The sequence below is a fragment of the Abramis brama genome, assembly GCF_963993115.1.
Source record: "Abramis brama genome assembly, chromosome: 8".
Taxonomy (NCBI): Eukaryota; Metazoa; Chordata; class Actinopteri; order Cypriniformes; family Leuciscidae; genus Abramis; species Abramis brama.
This window is the reverse complement of record NC_139970.1, coordinates 7,751,984-7,775,307: the sequence shown is the minus strand read 5'-3', so window position 1 is coordinate 7,775,307 and position 23,324 is coordinate 7,751,984. Positions and strand designations below refer to the sequence as shown.

The window sequence follows — 23,324 nt, the reverse complement described above, 5'->3', positions numbered from 1 at the left end:
AGCAGAATCTAGTACCGGCTGGTTGAAGCGAGTACATGGGAAGAAACTGGCTCTACTCGGAGATTATAGAATCTCGCGAATGTGTTGGGTGTCGCCCAGCCTGCAGCTCTACAAATGTATGTTAGCGAGGCACCATGCGCTAGAGCCCAAGAGGAAGCCACACTACGAGTGGAGTGGGCTTTCACACCAAGGGGGCATTGACAACCTTGCTGCTGGTATGCCAAAGCAATGGTATCCACTATCCAGTGAGATAACCTTTGCTTTGAGAGAGCCTTTCCCTTCAGCTTCCCACCATAACAGACAAAGAGCTGGTCTGAGGTCCTGAAACACAGCGTTCTGTCTACGTAAGCACGAAGGGCGCGTACTGGGCAGAGCAGTGCCAAGGCTGGGTCTGCCTCCTCCAAGGGCAGCGCTTGCAGGTTCACTACTTGGTCTCGAAAGGGTGTGGTAGGAACCTTGGGCACGTATCCAGGCCGGGGTCTCAGGATCACGTGAGAGTTAGCCGGCCCGAATTCCAGGTACGCTTCGTCAACCGAAAATGCCTGCAGGTCCCCTACCCTCTTGATGGAGGCCAATGCAACCAGGAGCGCTGTCTTCATAGACAGGAACTTAAGCTCTACTGATTGCAAAGGCTCAAATGGAGCACTCTGCAGGGCAGTTAGAACCACTGAGAGGTCCCAAGAGGGTACGAGGGGAGGACGAGGAGGATTCAGTCTCCTCGCTCCCCTCAGGAACCTGATGATCAGGTCGTGCCTTCCCAGAGACTTACCATCAACTGCATCGTGATGTGCGGCAATGGCGGCAACATACACTTTCAGGGTGGAGGGAGACAGCCTTCGCTCCAACCCTTCTTACAGGAAGGAAAGCACGACACTGATCGGGCATTTCGTGGGTTCTTGATGTTTAGAAGAACACCAGTTGACGAAGAGGTTCCACTTCAATGCATAGAGATGTCTCGTGGACGATGCTCTAGCGGAAGTGATGGTAGCCACCACCGCAGGTGGTAGGGTACTCAAACCTGCCTCGTCCCGTCCAGGAGCCACACGTGGAGGTTCCAAAGATCGGGACGAGGGTGCCAAAGGGTGCCCTGTCCCTGAGAAAGGAGGTCCTTCCTCAGAGGAATTGGCCAGGGAGGTGCTGTCGCGAGGAGTACTAGTTCGGAGAACCAGGTCCGGTTGTGCCAATACGGGGCAACCAAAATGACCTGCTCCTCGTCCTCCCTGATCTTGCGCATGGTCTGCGCAAGAAGGCTCACTGGGGGAAACGCATACTTGCGTAGGCCCCGCGGCCAGCTGTGCGCCAGTGCATCCGTGCCGAGCATGCCCTCGGTCAGGGAATAGTACAGGTCGCAGTGGGACGAGTCGCGGGAGGCAAACAGGTCTACCTGTGCGTCGCCAAACTGATCCCAAATCAGCTGGACCGACTGGGGATGGAGTCTCCATTCTCCAGCGAGAGGCCGAAGCCGAGACAGCTCGTCGGCCGCCTGGTTCAGGTCTCCCGGGATACAAATGGCTGGAAGCGACCTCAGATGCTTCTGACTCCATATGAGGAGGTGGCGGGCGAGTTGCGACATATGGCGGGAGCGTAGACCACCTTGACGGTCTGATCGGACTAGTACGTGCTGACCCTTGAGCAGCGCATGGAAGCGGTGCAGGGCGAGACGCACAGCCAGCAACTCGAGGCAATTGACATGCCAAAGGCGCTTGGGTCCTGTCCAGGAGCCCGCGGCAGCATGTCCATTGCACATGGCGCCCCAGCCCGTGGTGGAGGCATCTGTTGATACAACAACATGCCGGGAAACTCGTTCTAGGGGCACTCCGGCCCGTAGAAACTTGAGGTTCGTCCACGGGGTGAAGGTCTGACGGCAGGCTGGAGTCACTGGGACCCTGAGCGTGCCGTGTAGCCATGCCCACCTCGGGACTCGATCGCGAAGCCAAGGCTGAAGCAGTCTCATATGAAGCAATCCCAGCGGCGTTACTGCGGCTGCGGATGCCATATGCCCCAGGAGCCTCTGAAAAAGTTTCAGTGGAACCGCACTCTTGCCCTCGAACTGACGAAGACAAGTCAGCAGTGACTGCGCGCGCTCGGGGCAGTCTAAGGGGCAGAGACTGTCAGCGCCGCCCTCCTGTGACCTCCTCCTGCTCAGGGCCGGTGAAGGCCTGAGGGGAGGAGCCACATGGAGGTGGCCTTGGCGGGAAGCAGACTAAGGAGACCACACGGATGGATGACCATCAGTGCAGACGGACCTGAGTCTGCTTCTGGTGGCCGAAGCCACCCCGCCGAAGAGCCCAGCCTGGGACATGGGGGAGCTGAGAAAGTGAATTCCCAGACCCCCTCACATCAACCTGGCTAAGCCCATATCTGGACCACTCTTGTGGACACCACCTGACCCAGGATCACGCAGGTACCGATGTCGCCCGAGAGCGAGGTCAGTAGTGTGCGCGGCGGAACGACCAGGCCGGGCATGGGAGGCATAGCGTCCCAGCAAGGGGGCGTGGTCGAGTTTCCGCATTCTGTCAGTGTTGGCCAGGGAAGGACTAGCGTTCCACTGCGGCCGGTTCTGACAGAACTCCAGAGTCAGCACTGCCTCGAAGGCGAAGGCGACACACAGGACTGCATGCCTGTGTCACAATAGTGACAGAGAACATACAGACCAGGATCGCCTCACGATCAAGGGCAGCGAAGGCGGAGGACTCCCGCGGGCCGGAAGCGTCCTGATGCACATCCGGGAAGCCTACAGCGCTCGGGGGGAGGATGCCACTCCAACCGATGCTTTCAGCTGCCCGGGCAAGCATGGCCATCAGCTCTGGATCTGACTCGACTAACGCTGACACTCCCGAGGGAGGCAACGCAGTCGAATCCTCATTTCCAGAGGAATCAAGCCCGCCTTATGATGCTATGAGTGACATGACACCATCTGCTGGAGTCCCGAATGAAAACACTGGGTCCCTGAGAGGAACCAGGCACACACGGAAGCTCCACGGTTTGCGATGTGGAGGGGGGCGTGGCCCGAGGAAAGCTCGTCGGAATTATGCCACACCATAACCCTCAGATCACCCTGGCCACCAGCCAAAGTATCCCTCACGTTTTTCTTTTTAGGAAGAGATAGATTGGGGTGTGGCAGAGGGGACTCTCACACAAAGATCACTGAGTCTCGATCTATAAACATCGCGATGGTCATGTTCCCGCAATGAAAACATAACTCATCCACGAGCGCTGCCGAGCGTGATTAAGCCCAACACGCAAAACAGCGCTCGCGACCGTTAAACAGATGAGTCACGCGCTCTTTTAGAGAGAGGAAAAGCTCAGCAGTGTGCTGAAGCGCCCAGGGAGAAACACACTCACTGTCGGCAGATCACTGCACAGATCAGCAGCAGGCAATGCGATCTCGCTGGAACACGCCGTCACACAAACACACTGAAGAGCCGCTCGTCTCGTAGAGTGAAGATGATACAGAATGGCTTGTAGGAGTGAAGAAAACTCTTGGCTCCGAAGCGAAAACATATCTGCATGTTGCCAGCGTACTTCCTTTATACCCCCTGCGGTGGGCGGAGATACGCTATGCAAATTCCGCAGACCCATGGCATTTCATTGCCATTGGCTCGTTTTATATACTCGAAGGTGATAGGCTTTCTAAGCGAAACCCCCAATCGTCGTCATCCGACGTAACTCGGAGTGACCACGAAAGGGAACATACAGTACCTTGCTGGCAGCTTGCTGTTAACAAATGTGTGTGCAGTAATAAAGTGAAAACATGTAGTTAAGTGAAGAAAGGAAAAGGAGAAATTAAATGCTACAATATTCACAGTGTTAGATGAATGCTGGAACAATAGTACGTTCCTACAGACTCAATAGACTCACAGACTCAAGCTTTATTATGGTGGCAAAATCTGAATACACAGTTAAGCATTTGACTGGGAATTTTTATTGTACATTCGAAGAATATTTAAAATTCAAAATTGTATTTGACATCCTCATTTGATAGTAGACATCATTTTGACAACATTGTTATGTAAGTAGACATGTGAAGTAATTTTAGTAACAATCAAAATAAACAGAAATTAACTGATCCATGTCCTTTCTTAAAATGACATTAACATACTTAACATTCATATAAGACTGAGAACACGTTTTAATGGCATCTAGAGTAGTATGGTTCAACAAACATAATTATATTTTAATCTTTTCCTGTATTTTATTATTTTCATTATTTTGGTTCTTTAGGGAAATCTTCGCCTTAAGAGCACAGCAGTCCCAACTATCTTCTCAACTCATCTAGTGAGGTCCAAGGGTAAGAGTGTAAGACGCAAGATTTTAGGCAGTAATAATACAGAGGTAAGTGCCCCTTTGTTATCCAAAATGTCAGGGGACAAAAATGAGGATTCCCCAGTTGACAACTGCCACTTTAGCGTGAAATCTGCTGCCGATTACAGCAATGCCACCCTGACTGAAGATGCCAATGGGAACATCCTGCTTGGCAATGACATCTGTCAAGCTGACACTGCTGTAACAGTGGATATAAATACTGAGGATCACAGTTATGCAGCTTCAACTGCTAAATATGCAAAATGCGACAACTTTCGGGAAGATCACAGCTACAACCTTGAGTCTCCAAGGACTTTGAAACGGAAAAATCAGGCCACAGAGCAAATTCTTCAAAAATACAGGAAAAGGCTGAGAAGACAATGCCAAAAGTCCAGATGTTTAAAAAGAAAAGTCTGCACCTTAAAGGGGGTCACAAAAGAACTCAGGAAGAAGATGTTAATATCAAATCAATGTGCCTCTTTGCTTGAGTCAATTAATGAAGTGCCGAAACACATCTTGCGGACAATACAGCAGGGGAAAAAGTCAGCAAAGTACTCAGAGGAGCTGAAGCAGTTTGCCACCACACTACACTTTTACTCCCCAAAGGCATATGAGTATGTCCGTGACAATTTTCAAAAAAGCTCTGCCACATACAGTAGTCACACCATCCGCAATTGGTACAGCAGCATCTCAGCCGATCCTGGATTTACTGTGGCGTCTTTCACAGCACTACAAAGTCATGTACAGGCAAACAGGCAAAGAGATAGGAAAATAAACTGTCTGTGCCCTAATGATGGATGAAATGTACATTCACAAGATGACTGAATTTGCAGGGGACCAGTTCCATGGCTATGTGGACATTGGGACTGGAGAAATTGACAACACAATGGCCACCCAGGCCTTGGTACTCATGGTTGTTGCTGTCAACGAGTCATGGAAAATTCCTATAGCATACTTCTTCATCACAGGTATGGATGGAAAATAGAAGGCAAATGTTATAAGGGAGAGCCTTAGCAGGCTTCATGAGGTTGGTGTTAAAGTTGTCTCACTTACGTGTGATGCCCCCACAAGCAACTTGAGCATGATAAGGGAACTTGGCGCTGACCTAAACATCAACAACATGAAGCCCTACTTTTTGCATCCTGAGGACCCTGCACATAAAGTACATGTGTTCTTGGATGCATGCCACATGCTAAAGCTTCTTCGGAATGCCTTTGCATCTTCACTGGAATTTGAGACAGAGGATGGAAGGAAGATTAAGTGGAAGTACTTTGAAGCCCTCAATGAACTTCGGGAGAAAGAAGGTCTGCGACTTGGAAACAGGCTAAAGATGGCTCATATACAGTGGAGGAAGCAAAAAAAGAAAGTTCACCTGGCAGCACAGCTCTTCAGCAGCAGTGTGGCAGATGCTATGGAGTTCTGTGAGCAAGGCTTGAAGTTAGAGGAGTTCAAGGGTTGTGCTGCAACTGTGCAGTTTGTGCGCAATGTAGATGCAGCTTTTGATGTACTGAACAGCCGTAATCCTCTCGGAAAAGGTCCCAAAGCCCCAATCAAGCCAACAACTAAAGACCGGGTCGAGACCATTTTGAAGCAGGCTGACACTCTGCTCCGTGGGTTGAAGGTTCAGCAGTACAACAAGATGGTGCCACTTAACACAACAAAAAAGAAGACTGCCATATATGGCTTTATTGCTAATGGCAGAAGTGCACTCAACATCTACCATGATCTTGTTGAGAGGGCCAATGCACCATGCAGATATCTTCTGACCTACAAACTTAGTCAGGACCACTTGGAGCTCTTTTTTTCTGCCATAAGAGCAAGGGGTGGGCACAATGACAACCCCAATGCCAGGCAGTTCAGGGGAGCATACAAACGCCTACTTGTGAGGCACCAAGTGAAAACAGGCACAGGCAACTGTTTGCTTCGAGACAACACTTACATTCTCAACTCAACACCTGCAGCTGTAATTGTTGCCCGCAGAATGGAAGTGCAGTTGGTGGAAGTGGGTGTGCCTGAAGATGACACCATTCCTGACCTCCCAGATGTATGCAGCCTTTCTGAATACAAAGAGTCAGCGATCAGCTACATCACAGGATTTGTGGTTAAGAAGATGAAAGGTGTCTGTGTGTCTGGCCACAGAGAAATGCATTCAGAGGAGGATCAAAACAAATGGAGGTGAGCTTCCCCATGGACGTGGAGTCACATTGACCATTGTCAATCAGGTTCTTGCAGATTGTGCCGATAAAGATCTTTTCCCACATCTCCACAACCATATGTTTGATACATGTGTTGAAGTGAACCACATTCATGTTCTAGTGAAGATGGCCTCCTTGTGGTATTGCAAAGTCAGATTTAATCACTTTGCAAGAAGGAAAACTGAAATAGCAAAATCTGGCAAGATGGTTCGCAGACAGCTGACTAAATTGATCCATTTTTATGGCGAGTAATTTCAGTATATTTGTCGCCGTCACCACCTACCAAATTTATCCTCTGCTAGTGATAAGTTCAGCCCCATTCACACCATGAGCATGCAATCACGCAACTAGTTATTTATGTATTAGAATATACATATGTTTTCACATAGGTTATTATTAATAATGCAATTAAATCAATAATAAGTAAATAATAAATTAAGTAACAAATATATGATATATATTATAATATATAATTAATTATATATAATTTAAATAATAGTTATTATTAAACGCATGCATACTATACAGCTATATATTTATTAGAATCCCACTAGTGACACAGGGCCATTATAAAAGCGACACCCAGCGACATTTTTGCTTGTGGTGTGAAGGGGGTTCACATCCTCCTAAAGTTCTGTTGCTGATGGTGATGATTTACAGTCCGCATAAACAGGACTGAATCATTGACAGAAGAAACATCAACTCAACTGATCCTCCTGAAGTTCTGTTGCTGCTGGTGATGATTTACAGTCCGCATAAACAGGACTGAATCATTGACAAAAGAAACGTCGACTCAGCTGATCCTCCTGAAGTTCTGTTGCTGATGGTGATGATTTACAGTCCGCATTAACAGGACTGAATCATTGACAGAAGAAACGTCGACTCAACTGATCCTCCTGAAGTTCTGTTGCTGCTGGTGATGATTTACAGTCCGCATAAACAGGACTGAATCATTGACAGAAGAAACGTCGACTCAACTGATCCTCCTAAAGTTCTGTTGCTGCTGGTGATGATTTACAGTCCGCATAAACAGGACTGAATCATTGACAGAAGAAACGTCGACTCAGCTGATCCTCCTGAAGTTCTGTTGCTGCTGGTGATGATTTACAGTCCGCATTAACAGGACTGAATCATTGACAGAAGAAACGTCGACTCAACTGATCCTCCTGAAGTTCTGTTGCTGATGGTGATGATTTACAGTCCGCATAAACAGGACTGAACCATTGACAGAAGAAACATCGACTCAACTGATCCTCCTGAAGTTCTGTTGCTGATGGTGATGATTTACAGTCCTCATAAACAGGACTGAATCATTGACTAGATTACTCATAAGCTGTTTGATCACAGGAAGCACTTGTGAATAAATTAATGTTTTACTGCACTTCCATGTAAATAAGTTTAATGTAATTATATACTATGGTAAAGTTTAAAATTGTAATAATCCTTTAAGTTAATAGTTTGACAGTGTTTTTCTAAATACAGTTTGTACTCAAGAGTTTCAAGTTTAGAGTACATCAGTTCCTACAGTTTATACTTGGCTATGTTCATAAATAAAAGTTATATCAAAAAACTTGAAGCATTCCTTTCATTTGAGTTTGATTAAATGAAAATGTTCACGTTATTTATGTTACATCTATGTAAATGTTATATTTTTGTTGTATTGTTTATATTTTTGTATATAGTTAGGACTTTCAATTTCTTTATCTGTGTTTCGTCCTGTCTGCATTTATCTTGTTTGTCAAGTATGTCTTGTGTCCCCACTCATGGCCTGCACCTTGTCGTGGTGAGTGGGCTTTCAACTGAGATAGGCCACCTACGGTACATTGAAATGTTTGTTGGATCTGGTGTGTAAAAAAAAAAAAAAATGTTTTATCTGTTCCTGTCTTAGGTTCATTGGAGATGCTGAAGAGAAGGATACTTGATGGATACTCAATGAAGGTGAGTAAATTTTGAGATAATATCTTTGGGTGGACTAATCCTTATTGCATTTTTCCTGTGACTGATCTGCAAACTCTCTCTCAGTAAAACCACTCTGTTTTATGCTTCTCAGATTCATGCAACCTGTCCAGTAGGTAGCATCAGTTACCTCACACCTACAGTGAGGAAAATAAGTATTTGAACACCCTGCTATTTTGCAAGTTCTCCCACTTAGAAATCATGGAGGGGTCTGAAATTGTCATTGCAGGTGCATGTCCACTGTGAGAGACATAATCTAAAAAAAAAAATCCAGAAATCACAATGTATGATTTTTTAACTATTTATTTGTATGATACAGCTGCAAATAAGTATTTGAACACCTGAGAAAATCAATGTTAATATTTGGTACAGTAGCCTTTGTTTGCAATTACAGAGGTCAAACGTTTCCTGTAGTTTTTCACCAGGTTTGCACACACTGCAGGAGGGATTTTGGCCCACTCCTCCACACAGATCTTCTCTAGATCAGTCAGGTTTCTGGGCTGTCGCTGAGAAACACGGAGTTTGAGCTCCCTCCAAAGATTCTCTATTGGGTTTAGGTCTGGAGACTGGCTAGGAAACGCCAGAACCTTGATATGCTTCTTACAGATCCACTCCTTGGTTATCCTGGCTGTGTGCTTCGGGTCATTGTCATGTTGGAAGACCCAGCCTCGACCCATCTTCAATGATCTAACTGAGGGAAGGAGGTTGTTCCCCAAAATCTCGCAATACACGGCCCCGGTCATCCTCTCCCATGTGCAGAAAAACACCCCCAAAGCATGATGCTACCACCCCCATGCTTCACAGTAGGGATGGTGTTCTTGGGATGGTACTCATCATTCTTCTTCCTCCAAACACGTTTAGTGGAATTATGACCAAAAAGTTCTATTTTGGTCTCATCTGACCACATGACTTTCTCCCATGACTCCTCTGGATCATCCAAATGGTCATTGGCAAACTTAAGACGGGCCTTGACACGTGCTGGTTTAAGCAGGGGAACCTTCCGTGCCATGCATGATTTCAAACCATGACGTCTTAGTGTATTACCAACAGTAACCTAAAAGGTCCCAGCTCTTTTCAGGTCATTGACCAGCTCCTCTCGTGTAGTTCTGGGCTGATTTCTCACCTTTCTTAGGATCATTGAGACCCCACAAGGTGAGATCTTGCATGGAGCCCTAGTCCGAGGGAGATTGACAGTCATGTTTAGCTTCTTCCATTTTCTAATGATTGCTTCAACAGTGGACCTTTTTTCACCAAGCTGCTTGGCAATTTCCCCGTAGCCCTTTCCAGCCTTGTGGAGGTGTACAATTTTGTCTCTAGTGTCTTTGGACAGCTCTTTGGTCTTGGCCATGTTAGTAGTTGGATTCTTACTGATTGTATGGGGTGGACAGGTGTCTTTATGCAGCTAACGACCTCAAACAGGTGCATCTAATTTAGGATAATAAATGGAGTGGAGGTGGACATTTTAAAGGCAGACTAACAGGTCTTTGAGGGTCAGAATTCTAGCGGATAGACAGGTGTTCAAATACTTATTTGCAGCTGTATCATACAAATAAATAGTTAAAAAATCATATATTGTGATTTCTGGATTTTTTTTTTAGATTATGTCTCTCACAGTGGACATGCACCTACGATGAAAATTTCAGACCCCTCCATGATTTCCAAGTGGGAGAACTTGCAAAATAGCAGGGTGTTCAAATACTTATGTTCCTCACTGTAGCACTGCCAGCCCGCGACAACATGGAGGACTCACCAAATGTGTAGTTCTCATCCATATCGTTTATGTCAGAGGTCTTCAATCCTGCTCCTGGAGGGCCACTGAGTTTAGTTCCAACCTGCTTCAGCACACCTGCCTTTGAATATTCAAGCGATTCTGAAGAGCTTGATGAGCTGATTCAGGTGTGTTTGATTAGGGTTGGAACTAAACTTTGCAGGACAGTGGCCCTCCAGGAGCAGGATTGAAGACCTCTGGTTTATGTGATTCTTTGCCTTAATATTGGAGTATCTGTTTGTAAATGAAAAACTGAATAAAAATTCTAAAAGGCCACACAATGTATTGTCATTTAAACCTGCAATAGGTGTAGTAAGAAAGTAATAAGTTACACATAGACAAGATGGACAGGTCGATACTGATTAAATAATTATAAAAATGTCATCAACCTCTCCTATGTTTTCCTTATTCTAGTTCCTAGTCTTCTGTCTTCATCCCAGGAGTATGAGAAATTTATTTTTTAAAGTAATGTATGCTTTCTTTGACAGACAGAAGACAATAAAACCTCACGTGGAGGTCTTTATGTTGAGCCAATACATTTACTCTGGAATAAAAAATAAAGAGACTTAAAAGTTAAAATATATACAGTATTTATTCAAACAAAAATAATAAACAACTATATACAAACTCCTGACTACATTCACTGTGGGGAAACAATTGAGGAAGTCACATCAGGTGGAATGGCTGGGGTAAAGCAAGGGGTTTGGAGAAAGAGGAAAAGGAAGGGAGAGGAAGAGCTGTGACAGAACAGTGTGATGCCTACCTTTGTACATTAACAAAAGACTGCACATTAATCATCACATAAAGTATAAAAATCCTGGACAACTTTTAATGCCAAAACTTTTGGTGTGAAATCCAAATCCAGCATCACTCTACTGGATTTGGTCTTTCAGACACCGGGCAATATTTTTTAAAAATATATCATTTCCCAGAGGTGTGAAATGAACTCCATCATGCAAAAATTGTCCAGGATCTCTATGCTTTATCTGAGGATGATGTACAATCTTTCCACCAAGAGTATGAACAAAGGAAGACATCACACTGTTAACATAGCGCCGGGCTTTGTCAATCTTTTTGGGGTGGGAAGACCTCCACCGGCATCTCTGGGTGATGGCAGAGAAGATGATTTTCATCCGAGGGAACTGCCGATGGAGGTCTTGCAAGTCCTGCTTGATCCCTGCAACAAGCTTCACGCTTTTGACGGCCCCAAGGTCATTGCCGCCACAGTGGATCATCAGGACTTCTGGCACAGCTCTTCCTCGAAGGCACTGATGGAGGAAGGAGAGGAGATTTCTCCAAACCATGCCACCCCAGCCAAACCACCGGACCTGGGCATTCAGACCCAGGTTGGTCCCGATGGTCTCCCTCGCATGTTTTTCCTCACGGCGAATGTAGCTGTCCCCAATAATGTATATTTTGGGTCCTGTTTATTGTAAAACAAAAAGAAAACAACATTACCTTTAAAAAAGGACCTGGTGTAATATTAAATGTAACTTAAATTATATTTAATTTTTCCATATTTTACCAAATATAATTATTTTATTTTAATTATTTTAACTGGATTTAAATTTCAGTGTATTTAGATCAATCTCAAATTATTCTCAGATTAAAAATCTCATGGTAAAATCACAATACAAGATTTTTATTTCTAGATATTTTCACGTAATTTTTACTTACTCTTGGCCTCTGTGGAGATGTGGATGTAACGTTAGTGTCTCTTGATGCCATTTTTGTCTAAAATGAGGATAACAAAAAAAATTAGACAATGACTAACAATCCATTCAAATATAGGCTATTGCTTCTGTATGAGAAAGCAGAGGTGTGTTGCATTAATAACTAATTGCTAACATATTGAATGCATGTTAACATTAAATTATAGGATGCTAACCTAGCTAAAACAGACTTCATGAGCTAAATATGATGTTGATTTAGCTGTCCGCCAAATTGTGATAGTAGTTTAATTGTAGTAATATAAGTACTCATATTTTACAGTTTAGGATATATTAATGTTTTACTTTTTAAATATGACTATGTGGTTAGTAGTTGTATTTACCTTATTTTAATGAGGTACTTCAATCAGCAGATCAATGTTGGAGTGGAGGAACGGAGCAGACAGAGTTCACTTAAAATACAGGGGCGTGTGCTTATGATTGATTCTGCGAGAATGAGGGCGGGGCCTTGATTTCGTGGCTTTACTTCCTGCTCACTACTGCGCAGGTCTGGCCCTGAAATCGCTACTGCGCAGACTCAAGCCCCAAGATGTCAGCGCCATATCGGGACAGTGGCGGCTTCACTTTTCACCAATGGAAGAGAGCGAAGGGGCGTTGTCCATCTTTTTTTACAGTCTATGTTGTCAGTAGATGATATTGCGACGCAACTTTCACGATCAATCTATAATCCCACCCACTTTGAAGCAGTACTAAACTGCAGTGGAAAAACAAACCGAGCCAAAGTAAAGCAAGCCGAGCCGAGCTGAGCTAAGTCTTACCACGCAGTGGAAAAGCGGCAATACATAAACCACCAGGGGGCCTGAGGTCGCGCTCTCTGTGCAGACTGGCGGCATCAGATCCTCCAGTGCTCCCAGGGGAAACTGAGATGAGTGTCCCTGAGAGCAGTCTACATCTCTGGGCGCCTGAATTTGGGAGCAGATATCCTGTTGAGGCAGGAATGTATACTGTACCCCAAGTGATTTGGAGAAAGTTTGGCCTGCCGACATGGATGGAGTCTGTCTTCTCCTTGTAGCCTCGTTCTCTTTCTCTTTCCCCATTCACACTTAAGGTGTATGTGGCGGCCATAGCTTCGCTCCATGCACTGTTAGGCGGTGGATCCTTGGGAAGCATGGATACTGTCCCCCGAGTCAGTGCAGCTGATTTGGAGAAAGTTTGGCCAGGTGGACATGGACCTCTTTGCGTCTCTAGAGACTTCTCATTGTCCCCTCTGGTTCTCCCTCACACATCCAGCTCTGTTGGGGCTGGGTGCCATGGCCGAGGCTTCGGCTGTACACATTTCTCCCGATCACTCTGTTCCCGTCTTCTTCTTGTAGCCGCGTTCTCTTTCTCTTTCCCCATTCACACTTATATCTCACCACTGACTCAGGCAAACAAATGGCTTTGGTTCTGTTAGATCTAAGTGCTGCTTTTGATTTAGTCGACCACAACATCCTTCTGTCACGCTTGGAGTCTTGTGTAGGACTTCGTGGTTCTGTTTTACAATGGTTTCACTCTTACCTGTCAGATAGATGTTTTACTGTTCATTTGGGACAATACTCATCCACTAACAAACATCTTGGTTGTGGTGTTCCTCAGGGATCAATCCTTGGGCCTGTGTTGTTTTCTCTGTATCTGCTCCCCGTGGCCGCTATTTTTAAAAAACATGGTGTCTCTTTTCATCTATATGCCGACGATACACAGCTCTACCTGCCCTTGCAACGCAATAATAAATATACTCTTCAGCCACTGTTAGATTGTCTAAACGAACTTAAGTCATGGCTTTCAAGCAATTTTTTAAACTTAAATGAAAATAAATCTGAGTTTATTATTTTCGGCCCCAAGGAAAACTGTGTTTTTGATTTTGATCTGGGATTTCTCTCCCCTTATAACACAAAGTGTGCCAGAAATTTGGGCTTCCTTTTTGACTCCAGTTTAAAGTTTGACAGATTTAACAGATTTCAGCTGTTGTCAAGTCATGCTTTTACCAACTTCGCCTTCTCAGTAAAGTAAAGCCGATTTTATCTAGGAGAAATTTGGAAACAGCTATTCATGCATTTGTTACATCTAGGCTTGATTACTGTAATTCTCTGTATTATGGTATTTCTCAGGCTTCCATCTCTCGTCTACAGTTGGTTCAAAATGCAGCCGCTAGACTACTTGAAGGGAAGCGAAAGTATGACCACATTACACCCATCTTAATGTCGTTGCACTGGCTTCCAGTAAAGTATAGGATAGAGTTTAAAATTTTATTATTTGTCTATAAAACTCTGAATAATTTGGCTCCTCAATATTTAACGGATCTTTTGACCCCATACACTCCATCCAGAAACCTGAGATCCTCTGATCTTGGCCATCTTACAGTTCCTAAAGATAAACTTAAAAAACGTGGTGAGCGTGCTTTTGCCGCTGCTGGGCCGAAGCTCTGGAACAGCCTTCCTCCTTCTATTAGGCATGCTCCATCTATCTGTAGTTTTAAATCTCAGCTCAAGACTCATTTATTCACCTTGGCTTTTAACACTCTGTAGTTTGTCTTCCTGGATTTTCTTTTATTCTATTGAGTGCCTTTTTGTCTTGTCTGGTATTTATGTATGTGGTTTTATTTTTGTGTCTTTTTTATTCCTTGTAAAGCACTTTGGTCAACTTCGGTTGTGTTTTAAATGTGCTCTATAAATAAATGATTGATTGATTGATTAAGGTGTCTGCGTCAGCCATAGCTTGTGGCTATGTTGTCACCACCTTGTGGCTGTTGTACCCTGAGGATGAGGCCTACGGCTCAGGTTAGAGTTCCATCATGGGATCTACCCCTGGTTCTAGAAGCCCTTGGACTCTCCATCTCACAAATGCATCTTTCTAAATAAGGCATTCTTGCTGGTGATCACATCACTCAAAAGAGTAGGAGACTTTCAAGCTACTGCCCTGTTAGGGCCGTTGAGGTTTATGTCCAGACGACCTATCAGTGGAGAAAAACTGATCAGTTGCTGGTATGCTTCGGGCCCCCTGAGAAGGTCTGCCCAGCTACCAAACTAACTGTAAGATTGTGGAAGCTATTTCTATAACTTATGAGGCCATGTGGAATGTGCTCTGATTAGAAGCACTGTGTATGGCATCATCTAAAGCCTTACTGTCGGAAACTCCTCTCCGCGTCATGCCTAAAAACGCCCCTTAGCTGTTCTTAATTCACTGTAAATCATGGCTTTGCAGGGCTTATTGCTTTATTCTATAATGAGGACAGAACTGTTTGTGTATATAATCTATATAATTGTTTGTATGTCCAATTGTAAGTACTACTGACTCACCATAGCTTTAACTTTCCAACAACTAAAAAAAAAAAAAAAAAAATCTAATTTAGGATATTCCCAAATGTACCCTAAGGGACATTTTGTCAAATTTATCTGACTTCTGGGGCTAAACCTGACCCCAGATGATAGCTAAAAGTCACTATTATATTATAATAGTAGTAGTAGTAGTAGTAATATTAGTAGTAATAATGTGATCACTATGTATAATTTGTTCAATTTAAAACAGCTGTTTTCTATGTGAATATATTGTAAACTGTAATTTATTCCTGTGATCAAAGCTGAATTTTCTGCATCATTACTCCAGTCTTCAGCAAAAGCAGTTTATGCTTAACTTGCTACTGTAGCCAACACAGCACAGCACAACACAACACAACACAACACAACACAACAAAACTTTCTTGCCAAACTCATTGGAACAATTTCCGCTGCATCTCTTTTGTCAGATGACGTATGTTTCGATGAGCCAGCATATGTTTTTTTTTGTTTTTTTTCATTGGTTTTGTTTTTTAAACTGCCACCCAGGCTGTGTAGAGGTCAGTGTGTGGTGGAGTGACTGATGGAGACAGAAGTGGACACCATTGAAGGGCAGGTCTCTGTATTCAGCCAGGCAAACCCTCTTTATGACAACAACATGAAGCTCTTTGAGGCCGAGCGCTACGACTTCCAGCAAAGCGGTGAGTCTCGGGCAGACTGACACTGTTCACATTCAAATATGCTTCAAAATGTTTGTGTATTTCTGGAATGTTTTATTCTGATCAATCATGACATTCAGTGGTCTGATATTTCATAATATTGATTGACTGTTGTTGGTCATGGAAAGCTATGTATTGTAACTTAAAATAGTGCTAATCCCTCATATCATATCACTTATAATGGACTTATAAAATCAGTTTTCTGTATTGCTTGTTACAGAGCCGACGCCGAAGAAGCCAGGGAAGAGATGTCACTGTATTCCTGTTCTCATAGTGTTTCTCCTGCTGCTGATTGCAATGAATTCTGTGCTGGCCTATAAAGGTAAGATGGAACTGAAATAAATTCACATTTAAAAAGTATAACTTTATAAATGTCCTTGCATTATATACAAAATGTCAAACCAAGTGGCATTGATTTTAAACCAAGCAAGTTTTAGGGTTTAAATAATTACATTATAAATAAACTTAAAATGAAGAAGCATTGTGACCTTTTGTAGTTGTCAGATGTCAATGGATCATGGTGATAGTTAAAGTGATTTCTACACCTGTGGTTTCTCTGAGATGACTCTGACTTAAAAATTCCACTAATAATCACCAAAACACCAGCTGATTAAAACTTATTGAGCAAAAATGATGAAGAAAGGGAAATGCATTGAAGAGAAAAGCTATATTCCTATACAGATGTCACCGATATTTTGTTGTATAATGCAATGAAATTTGTATATTTTTAGTTGTAGCCTTAAGGTGCAGTCACATTCACCATTGCTTGGCGAAATTTCATGGGCAAAACTCATTCTAATAGGAATCCGTGTGATCGGGTGCAAAAAAATCCCCTATGCAGATTTCACTGATTTTCAAGATGGTCAGTTGAATTCACCACACTGACCAATTAGTGCAGTCATTTTTATGGAGCTATTCTTGTGCCAATAAAAATGAACGTAGCTTTTCAAGAAACTAATGAAAATATAAATTGAAACTAAATAAATTATCTCTAAAACTGAAAAAGAATAAATCGCAGGCAAATTTTTTGACTTCGTTTTTAATACACTGCATGTTTTGCTAACTATTTCTCATATTTCAATCGCTGATCTGAACTTACAAATGCGCTTCCAGAGTTTTCATTTACGCTTCTGAAGTTTTCGTTTACGCTCCCAGAGTTTTCGTTCGCCGTTCTGACACATTTCTCTCGTGGGGGCGGGGCTAGTAGCAGTGTGTTCTCATTGGTTACTGAGCTTTTGATTAGCTTCGTGACCTGGAAGTGAAGATGTCAGTGGTGTGTTTATGTGTGGATGTGAGCGTCTGTAATCGCAGCTTTCTATTTCATTTTAGTGATATTAAGTTATGTTTGTTTTTTAATTTTATCTGTATTTACCTGCTGCTACTACTTAGTTGGCAGAAGCTTTTTAGGAGCACAAGAGATCTATATTCAGTCTATTCAGGTGTAATTGCACATTAAAGTACTGTATATAATACTTAAAATATTGTAGTGTCCGATGTTTTCGGAGAATATTTGTTTATTCCTGATGATTATTTTGCATGTTAGGCTCTGATTAGGTTCAGCTGTTACAATTTAAAGAGAATACTAGCAAACGTGTGTGATATATTCAGCCGTCAAGAAAGTCAAACTTCAACCAAGTAATCAAGGTTGGCAACCATGGCCATCACACTACTCACTGTTAGCATGATATACGTTTACACCATCAAAATTAATGATCACTTAAATAAGAGGAATTTAAACAAAATGAAAATTACAGTCGTGTCCTGCTGTCAGATACAGACCTCAAAGGGCATTTCATTACATATGTCACACAAAGAATGTTCTTGTTGCCATTTTTTTTAAATTGATAATTGTATTTAGTTATTTCATTTAATTAACACTATCTGCTAACATTTAAAATTGTAAATATATTTTAACAATCATCAACCGTTTCAATCGTGACTTATACAACCAGTTAAATTAATGTAATTGAAAATATTCAAATAAATTTACATTCTTTATTGTCACTAAAGCATACACACAAGTATCAGAGTGAAGGTCTTGGATGCAATTATGTTGTGACCGGAAAGACCAGAATCCACAAAACATTAACTGCATAATATACATGTAATGCACAGTATTCTCATGATATACATTACTATACAAAATGCACAATTACAAATACAGAATACATTTTAAAAATTCATATACATTTTAAATGTTGCAATGATTCTTTGAGCAGTTCCTGTTGCAGTACAAGTAACAAAGCAGTGACTGGACACAAGCAGTGCAAGGATAGTCCACCCAAAACATGAGCATTCTCTCATCATTTACTCTCCTTCATGCCATCCCAGATATATATGACTTTCTTCTTGACATAAACATAGACAAAGATTTTTAAGGAAATAATCCATCTCTGTGAGTCCATAATACAAGTGGATTGTAACCCATGTACGTAAGATTTTTAATAGTTAAAACAGTTTACATTATTAGTATTTCTTTTATCTAGCCTATTGTTTGACTTCAGAAGGCATTGACTCATCCACTGAGGTCGCATGGATTACCGTCACGCTCACTGTGTGTGCTTTTTAAAGCGTCTTTAGGACTCGCAGAGATGGATTACTTTCCTTACAATCTTAATTCGTGTTTATGTAGAAAGAAAGTAAAATGCATCTGGGACAGCATGAGGGTGAGCAAAATAAGAGAGAATTGTATTTTTGGGTGAATATCCCCTCAACATTCATAATTGGTATGCTAATCCAAGATCAGCATAGATTAATAAGAATAAAGTGAAACCTCTTGTGTACTTGTGAACTGTGTTTGTTTTAATCTAGAGGAAATTGAAATATTTGCTAGTTTATATTAAAATAAATCAGGTTTCTGAAGATCAAGATCCCAGTCATTCAAAGGTGATGTGTCTGAACAAAGTAAGATTATTGTCTGATAGGGACAGTGGATCTCTGGTACTATCACTCCATCCTCTGTGTCAGCATCAGAATTTTGTTTATGGAAAAGTTGCTCCACTCCCTGGAAAATGAGAGAGGAAATGTATTATAATCTAACAATACAAACTGCTTTGAAGTCCCCATACAGTAACACATTGCAGACTTAAAATATTTATTATATTTATATTTAAGGGATTTTACAGTATTAAATATTTACCTCGGAGTCAAGCAGCATTTATCATCTGTAATACTGTTGTGTAACCAGTAGATGGCTGTATTGCCCTATATATAAACATATGGCTGTGCATTCCCTAGTTGCTGGATGTTTTCAGTCATAATTACTTGCATGTATTAAGTTTTTAATTTGGACATATATTTATTATTAAAGACTATTAAAGATTTAACATTTGTCAAAGAAATGTTCATTTGAAGTGCACTTTTTTCATTATTATTAGTCAAATATGGACACAGAAAAAGCAATTTGTTACTCATACTAGATACATATAATAGCTTTATCAGTCATCTTTATCACACAAAAGTAATCAGAATAAATATTGCAACCAGGGCGATACTTCAAAATAATTGAGTGTTTACATATTACGAACAGAGACGTGGTCTGTGGTCAAGTCGTGTCTCTCCTCTTTCAAAAACGTTGCATCGCAAATTAATCAGCAATTGAGAAATTCAGGTTTAAATAGCTTTATTGGCATGGTAAAAAAGGCTTTACATTGCCAAAGTTGAATCAGGCAGTGATTGACAGCGCTCTCGTCCTATGGCATCGGACATTGACTGATACAGTACAGATACTGTACAGTACTCTAGCTCAATGTTGTTTGGGGTGGCTGTGGGGAAATATGATCTAATCGAAGCAAATATGATCTAATCGAAGACTGTAACCGAATGTAGATAAAAAAGTCATGTAATGATTGGGCTAACAGTTAAATCAAGACAACACAGCTCAGCTGTATAATGTTATGGGCTCTCACTGAGGCATCTAAAATGCCTCTCCACCTGAAAAAAGCCAGTACTGTATTATAAATAGTATTAGTATAGTATTAAAAACAAAACAAAAATCAGACTTACCACGAGTAGGCTAACGTTATCCAGTATCCTCCTGATATAGCGACGATGACTAATGATAAATATCATTCGTCTGTACTATTCCTTCTATAAGAGATCATCTCAACAATATAGTGTAGCAGCAAATAAATACAGATATAAACTTAATATCACTAAAATGAAATAGAAAGCTGCGATTACAGACGCTCACATCCACACATAAACACACCACTGACGTCTTCACTTCCAGGTCACGAAGCTATCAATCAAAAGCTCAGTAACCAATGAGAACACACTGCTACTAGCCCCGCCCCCACGAGAGAAATGTGTCAGAACGGCGAACGAAAACTCTGGGAACATAAACGAAAACTTCAGAAGCGTAAATGAAAACTCTGGAAGCGCATTTGTAAGTTCAGATCAGCGATTGAAATATGAGAAATAGTTAGCAAAACATGCAGTGTATTAAAAACGAAGTCAAAAAATTTGCCTGCGATTTATTCTTTTTCAGTTTTAGAGATAATTTATTTAGTTTCAATTTATATTTTCATTAGTTTCTTGAAAAGCTACGTTCATTTTTATTGGCACAAGAATAGCTCCATACATTTTAAGCCAAAATGGGGGTCAACCGTGAACAAATTGCAACAGAAGCAAACTCAACTGATTTTGTATCCTCAATATGTCCTGAGTAAGGGAAAAAAAGTCCCGAAGAATCCCATTAGGGGAAAGTTTAGAAAAAGACCCAAATATCGCCTATTCATATGCCTATTCATTCTTTCTCTCACTTGAATAGGGTAAACATTTTAACCTTTAGATATCACCATGAAAATTACTGAGTTGATTACTTACATCAAGACAAACAAAAAATGTATTACAAGTTTTTTTCAATTGTTTGTTAACATGGACAAATGGTGCATAATCTAATTACGTATGTGCTAATTTGCATAAATAACACACCAGATCTAAACATTGGGTATAGCCAGGTGAAAATGTCTTGTTGAATCTTGTTGACATATAACAGTAAAATACTTAATGTTAAGGTCTGAATGGAACGCATTTAGGCTACCCATGAGCATTAATACATAGAGGCAGGAAGATATACTTTAGAAACCAGCCTTTATTAATTATTAAGAGATTGGGTTTGGGGCTGGGTCTGTGGGACTGTTTCTGGGGGACGAGTCTGAGGGAAGAACAGGAGACAATGGTAAGGAGAATGCAGAAGACAAATGGTAGGCAAAAATAAAAAGTGAATCCGCCCCAAACCCCATCTCTGCAATAATAATTAATAAAGGCTGGTTTCTAAAGTACTTCTTCCTGCCTCTATGTATTAATGTTCATGGGTAGCCTAAATGGTTCCATTCAGACCTTAACATTAAGTATTTTACTGTTATATGTCAACAAGATTCAACAAGACATTTTCACCTGGCTATACCCAATGTTTAGATCTGTTGTGGTATTTATGCAAATTAGCACATACGTAATTAGATTATGCACCGTTTGTCCATGTTAACAAACAATTTCAAAAAACTTGTAATACATTTTTTGTTTGTCTTGATGTAAGTAATCAACTCAGTAATTTTCATGGTGATATCTAAAGGTTAAAATTTTTACCCTATTCATGTAAGAAAAATAATGAATAGGCGTATGAATAGACTATATTTGGGTCTTTTTCAGAACTTTCCCCTAATGGGATTCTTCGGGACTTTTTTTTCCTTACTCAGGACATACTGAGGATACAAAATCAGTTGAGTTTGCTTCTGTTGCAATTTGTTCAACCTTTTTTCATAAAATGACTGGACTAAATAGAAAGCTGCTTGGTTTGAAAGTGAATTCTGTGTGAGCTGAGCTTTATACATCGCTCTACTATTAACAATAACTGACAGTAAGTGTGTGTCCTACACTTTTTGTGAACATGAATATTTCACGGCATCATGTAAGCTATCACCTTGTTTCTGTTGTTCCATGATTTAATCTGCTTTGTATGATGTGTATTGTATGCAGTCTTCACTCTGGAGGCTTGTACTCACTGTACAACAGCTGAAGCCAGATCAGAGGAACTCCAGTCTGCTGAAGGACTCAAGCTGGGCAGCTCCAGCTCAGATGAGGTTTATACACACACTTCACACCGTCATTCATGTTGTGCCATACAAACACACACACACACACACACACACACACACACACACACACACACACACACACACACACACACACACACACACACCTTCAGCTCTGACACACTTAAAACAGGCCTAATATGAGTATGTGTGAACAGGAGTGTCTGTCCGATCTGTGTGGGAACAATGGGACTCTAGAAAAACTGAGGACTCAACTAAACCAACTCAACGTTAGTGCACAAAGAGGTACACATCTTTGTCTTTGGTACACACAAGAGAATTCCTATTGGTTGACCAGGTACTATTTTGAGAATCTGACATGATTTCAATCGTTAAAGGGGTCATGAAATGCATTTTCAGATCTATACTTTATATTTACTGTCTTTAACAACTACAGTATGTACTAACATTTAAATTAATAATTTGATAAAATGCACTTATTGTGTACATACCGATACATGCTTTTACACTGTACTTATGTTTAAAACATACCCGCATGTAATTACAGCTGTTATTAATTTCTGTACATCTATAACCTTAACCTACCCTTTTTTAATGTTCCAATAAAGCAACTTAGTTTCTCAAAGTCTGAGCTTTATTAACATTAAGCTTTGACTGTAAGTTACATTCAAACACACAATGTGACTACTCTTAGGAAAACTGCAGATTCACATCTCCTTTGGATGTCTGCAACTTAACTCCTAGCAAACACTCGGTCGCCACCTAATGGACTAAAGACACATTACCTATAACAACGATATAAACTGTTTTATATCACATCACCCTTCCTTACGAGTTACTTAACAAATGTAACATTGAACTGTGAAATTACAATAGTCAGTAAACAACATTTGTTTTACTTTTTTTTTTCATGAATGTCTTTCTTTACCTTGCAAAGTCCTTGAATCTCTTAGGAGTTGTGACAATTCGTCCAGACCTTGTTTGCACTCTTTTTGGTGAGCTAACTGTAGTGTGACTGGAATCAGACTCAGTTCAGTTCCTGGTTGTTCATACTGCACTGTACTGTCTGGGACGTTATCAGGCTCAGTTGCAAGTTGAATTTGACCATGAACTTCATTTTTCCTCTGAGTTTGTTGAACTGAAGTAGATACTGTACTGGTTCAGTGTCACTGACTGTAGGCATCAGGTGTTGTCGATTTCGTCGAAGTACTCCAGTTTCAGATTGGATGAGGTAAGACCGTGGTGATTCGCACTTTCTGAGAATAGTCCCGGATCTTATCCAACCTCTTTCAGCATCCAGCTTGACTGCAACAGAAGTTCCAGGTAGAATCTCTGGTAATGTTC

General features: G+C 41.5%; 1 protein-coding gene across 4 annotated transcripts in view; it reads left to right on the top strand.

Annotated features, from left to right (window-relative positions):
• LOC311088944 (uncharacterized protein) overlaps nt 1-23,324 on the top strand; it is a 319,691-nt gene that overhangs the window by 183,804 nt on the left and 112,563 nt on the right. The window contains exons 1-4 of one of the 4 annotated variants that reach the window (XM_084123341.1): nt 15,746-15,906; nt 16,145-16,246; nt 21,904-22,007; nt 22,178-22,265. The exons of the other annotated variants lie outside the window; for them this stretch is intronic. Of the exons in view, the coding sequence (XP_083979467.1) occupies nt 15,789-15,906; nt 16,145-16,246; nt 21,904-22,007; nt 22,178-22,265 (412 nt within the window). The 5' untranslated portion in view covers nt 15,746-15,788. Of the gene's footprint in view, nt 1-15,745; nt 15,907-16,144; nt 16,247-21,903; nt 22,008-22,177; nt 22,266-23,324 lie in introns of those variants that run through there. 4 annotated transcript variants of the gene reach the window in all.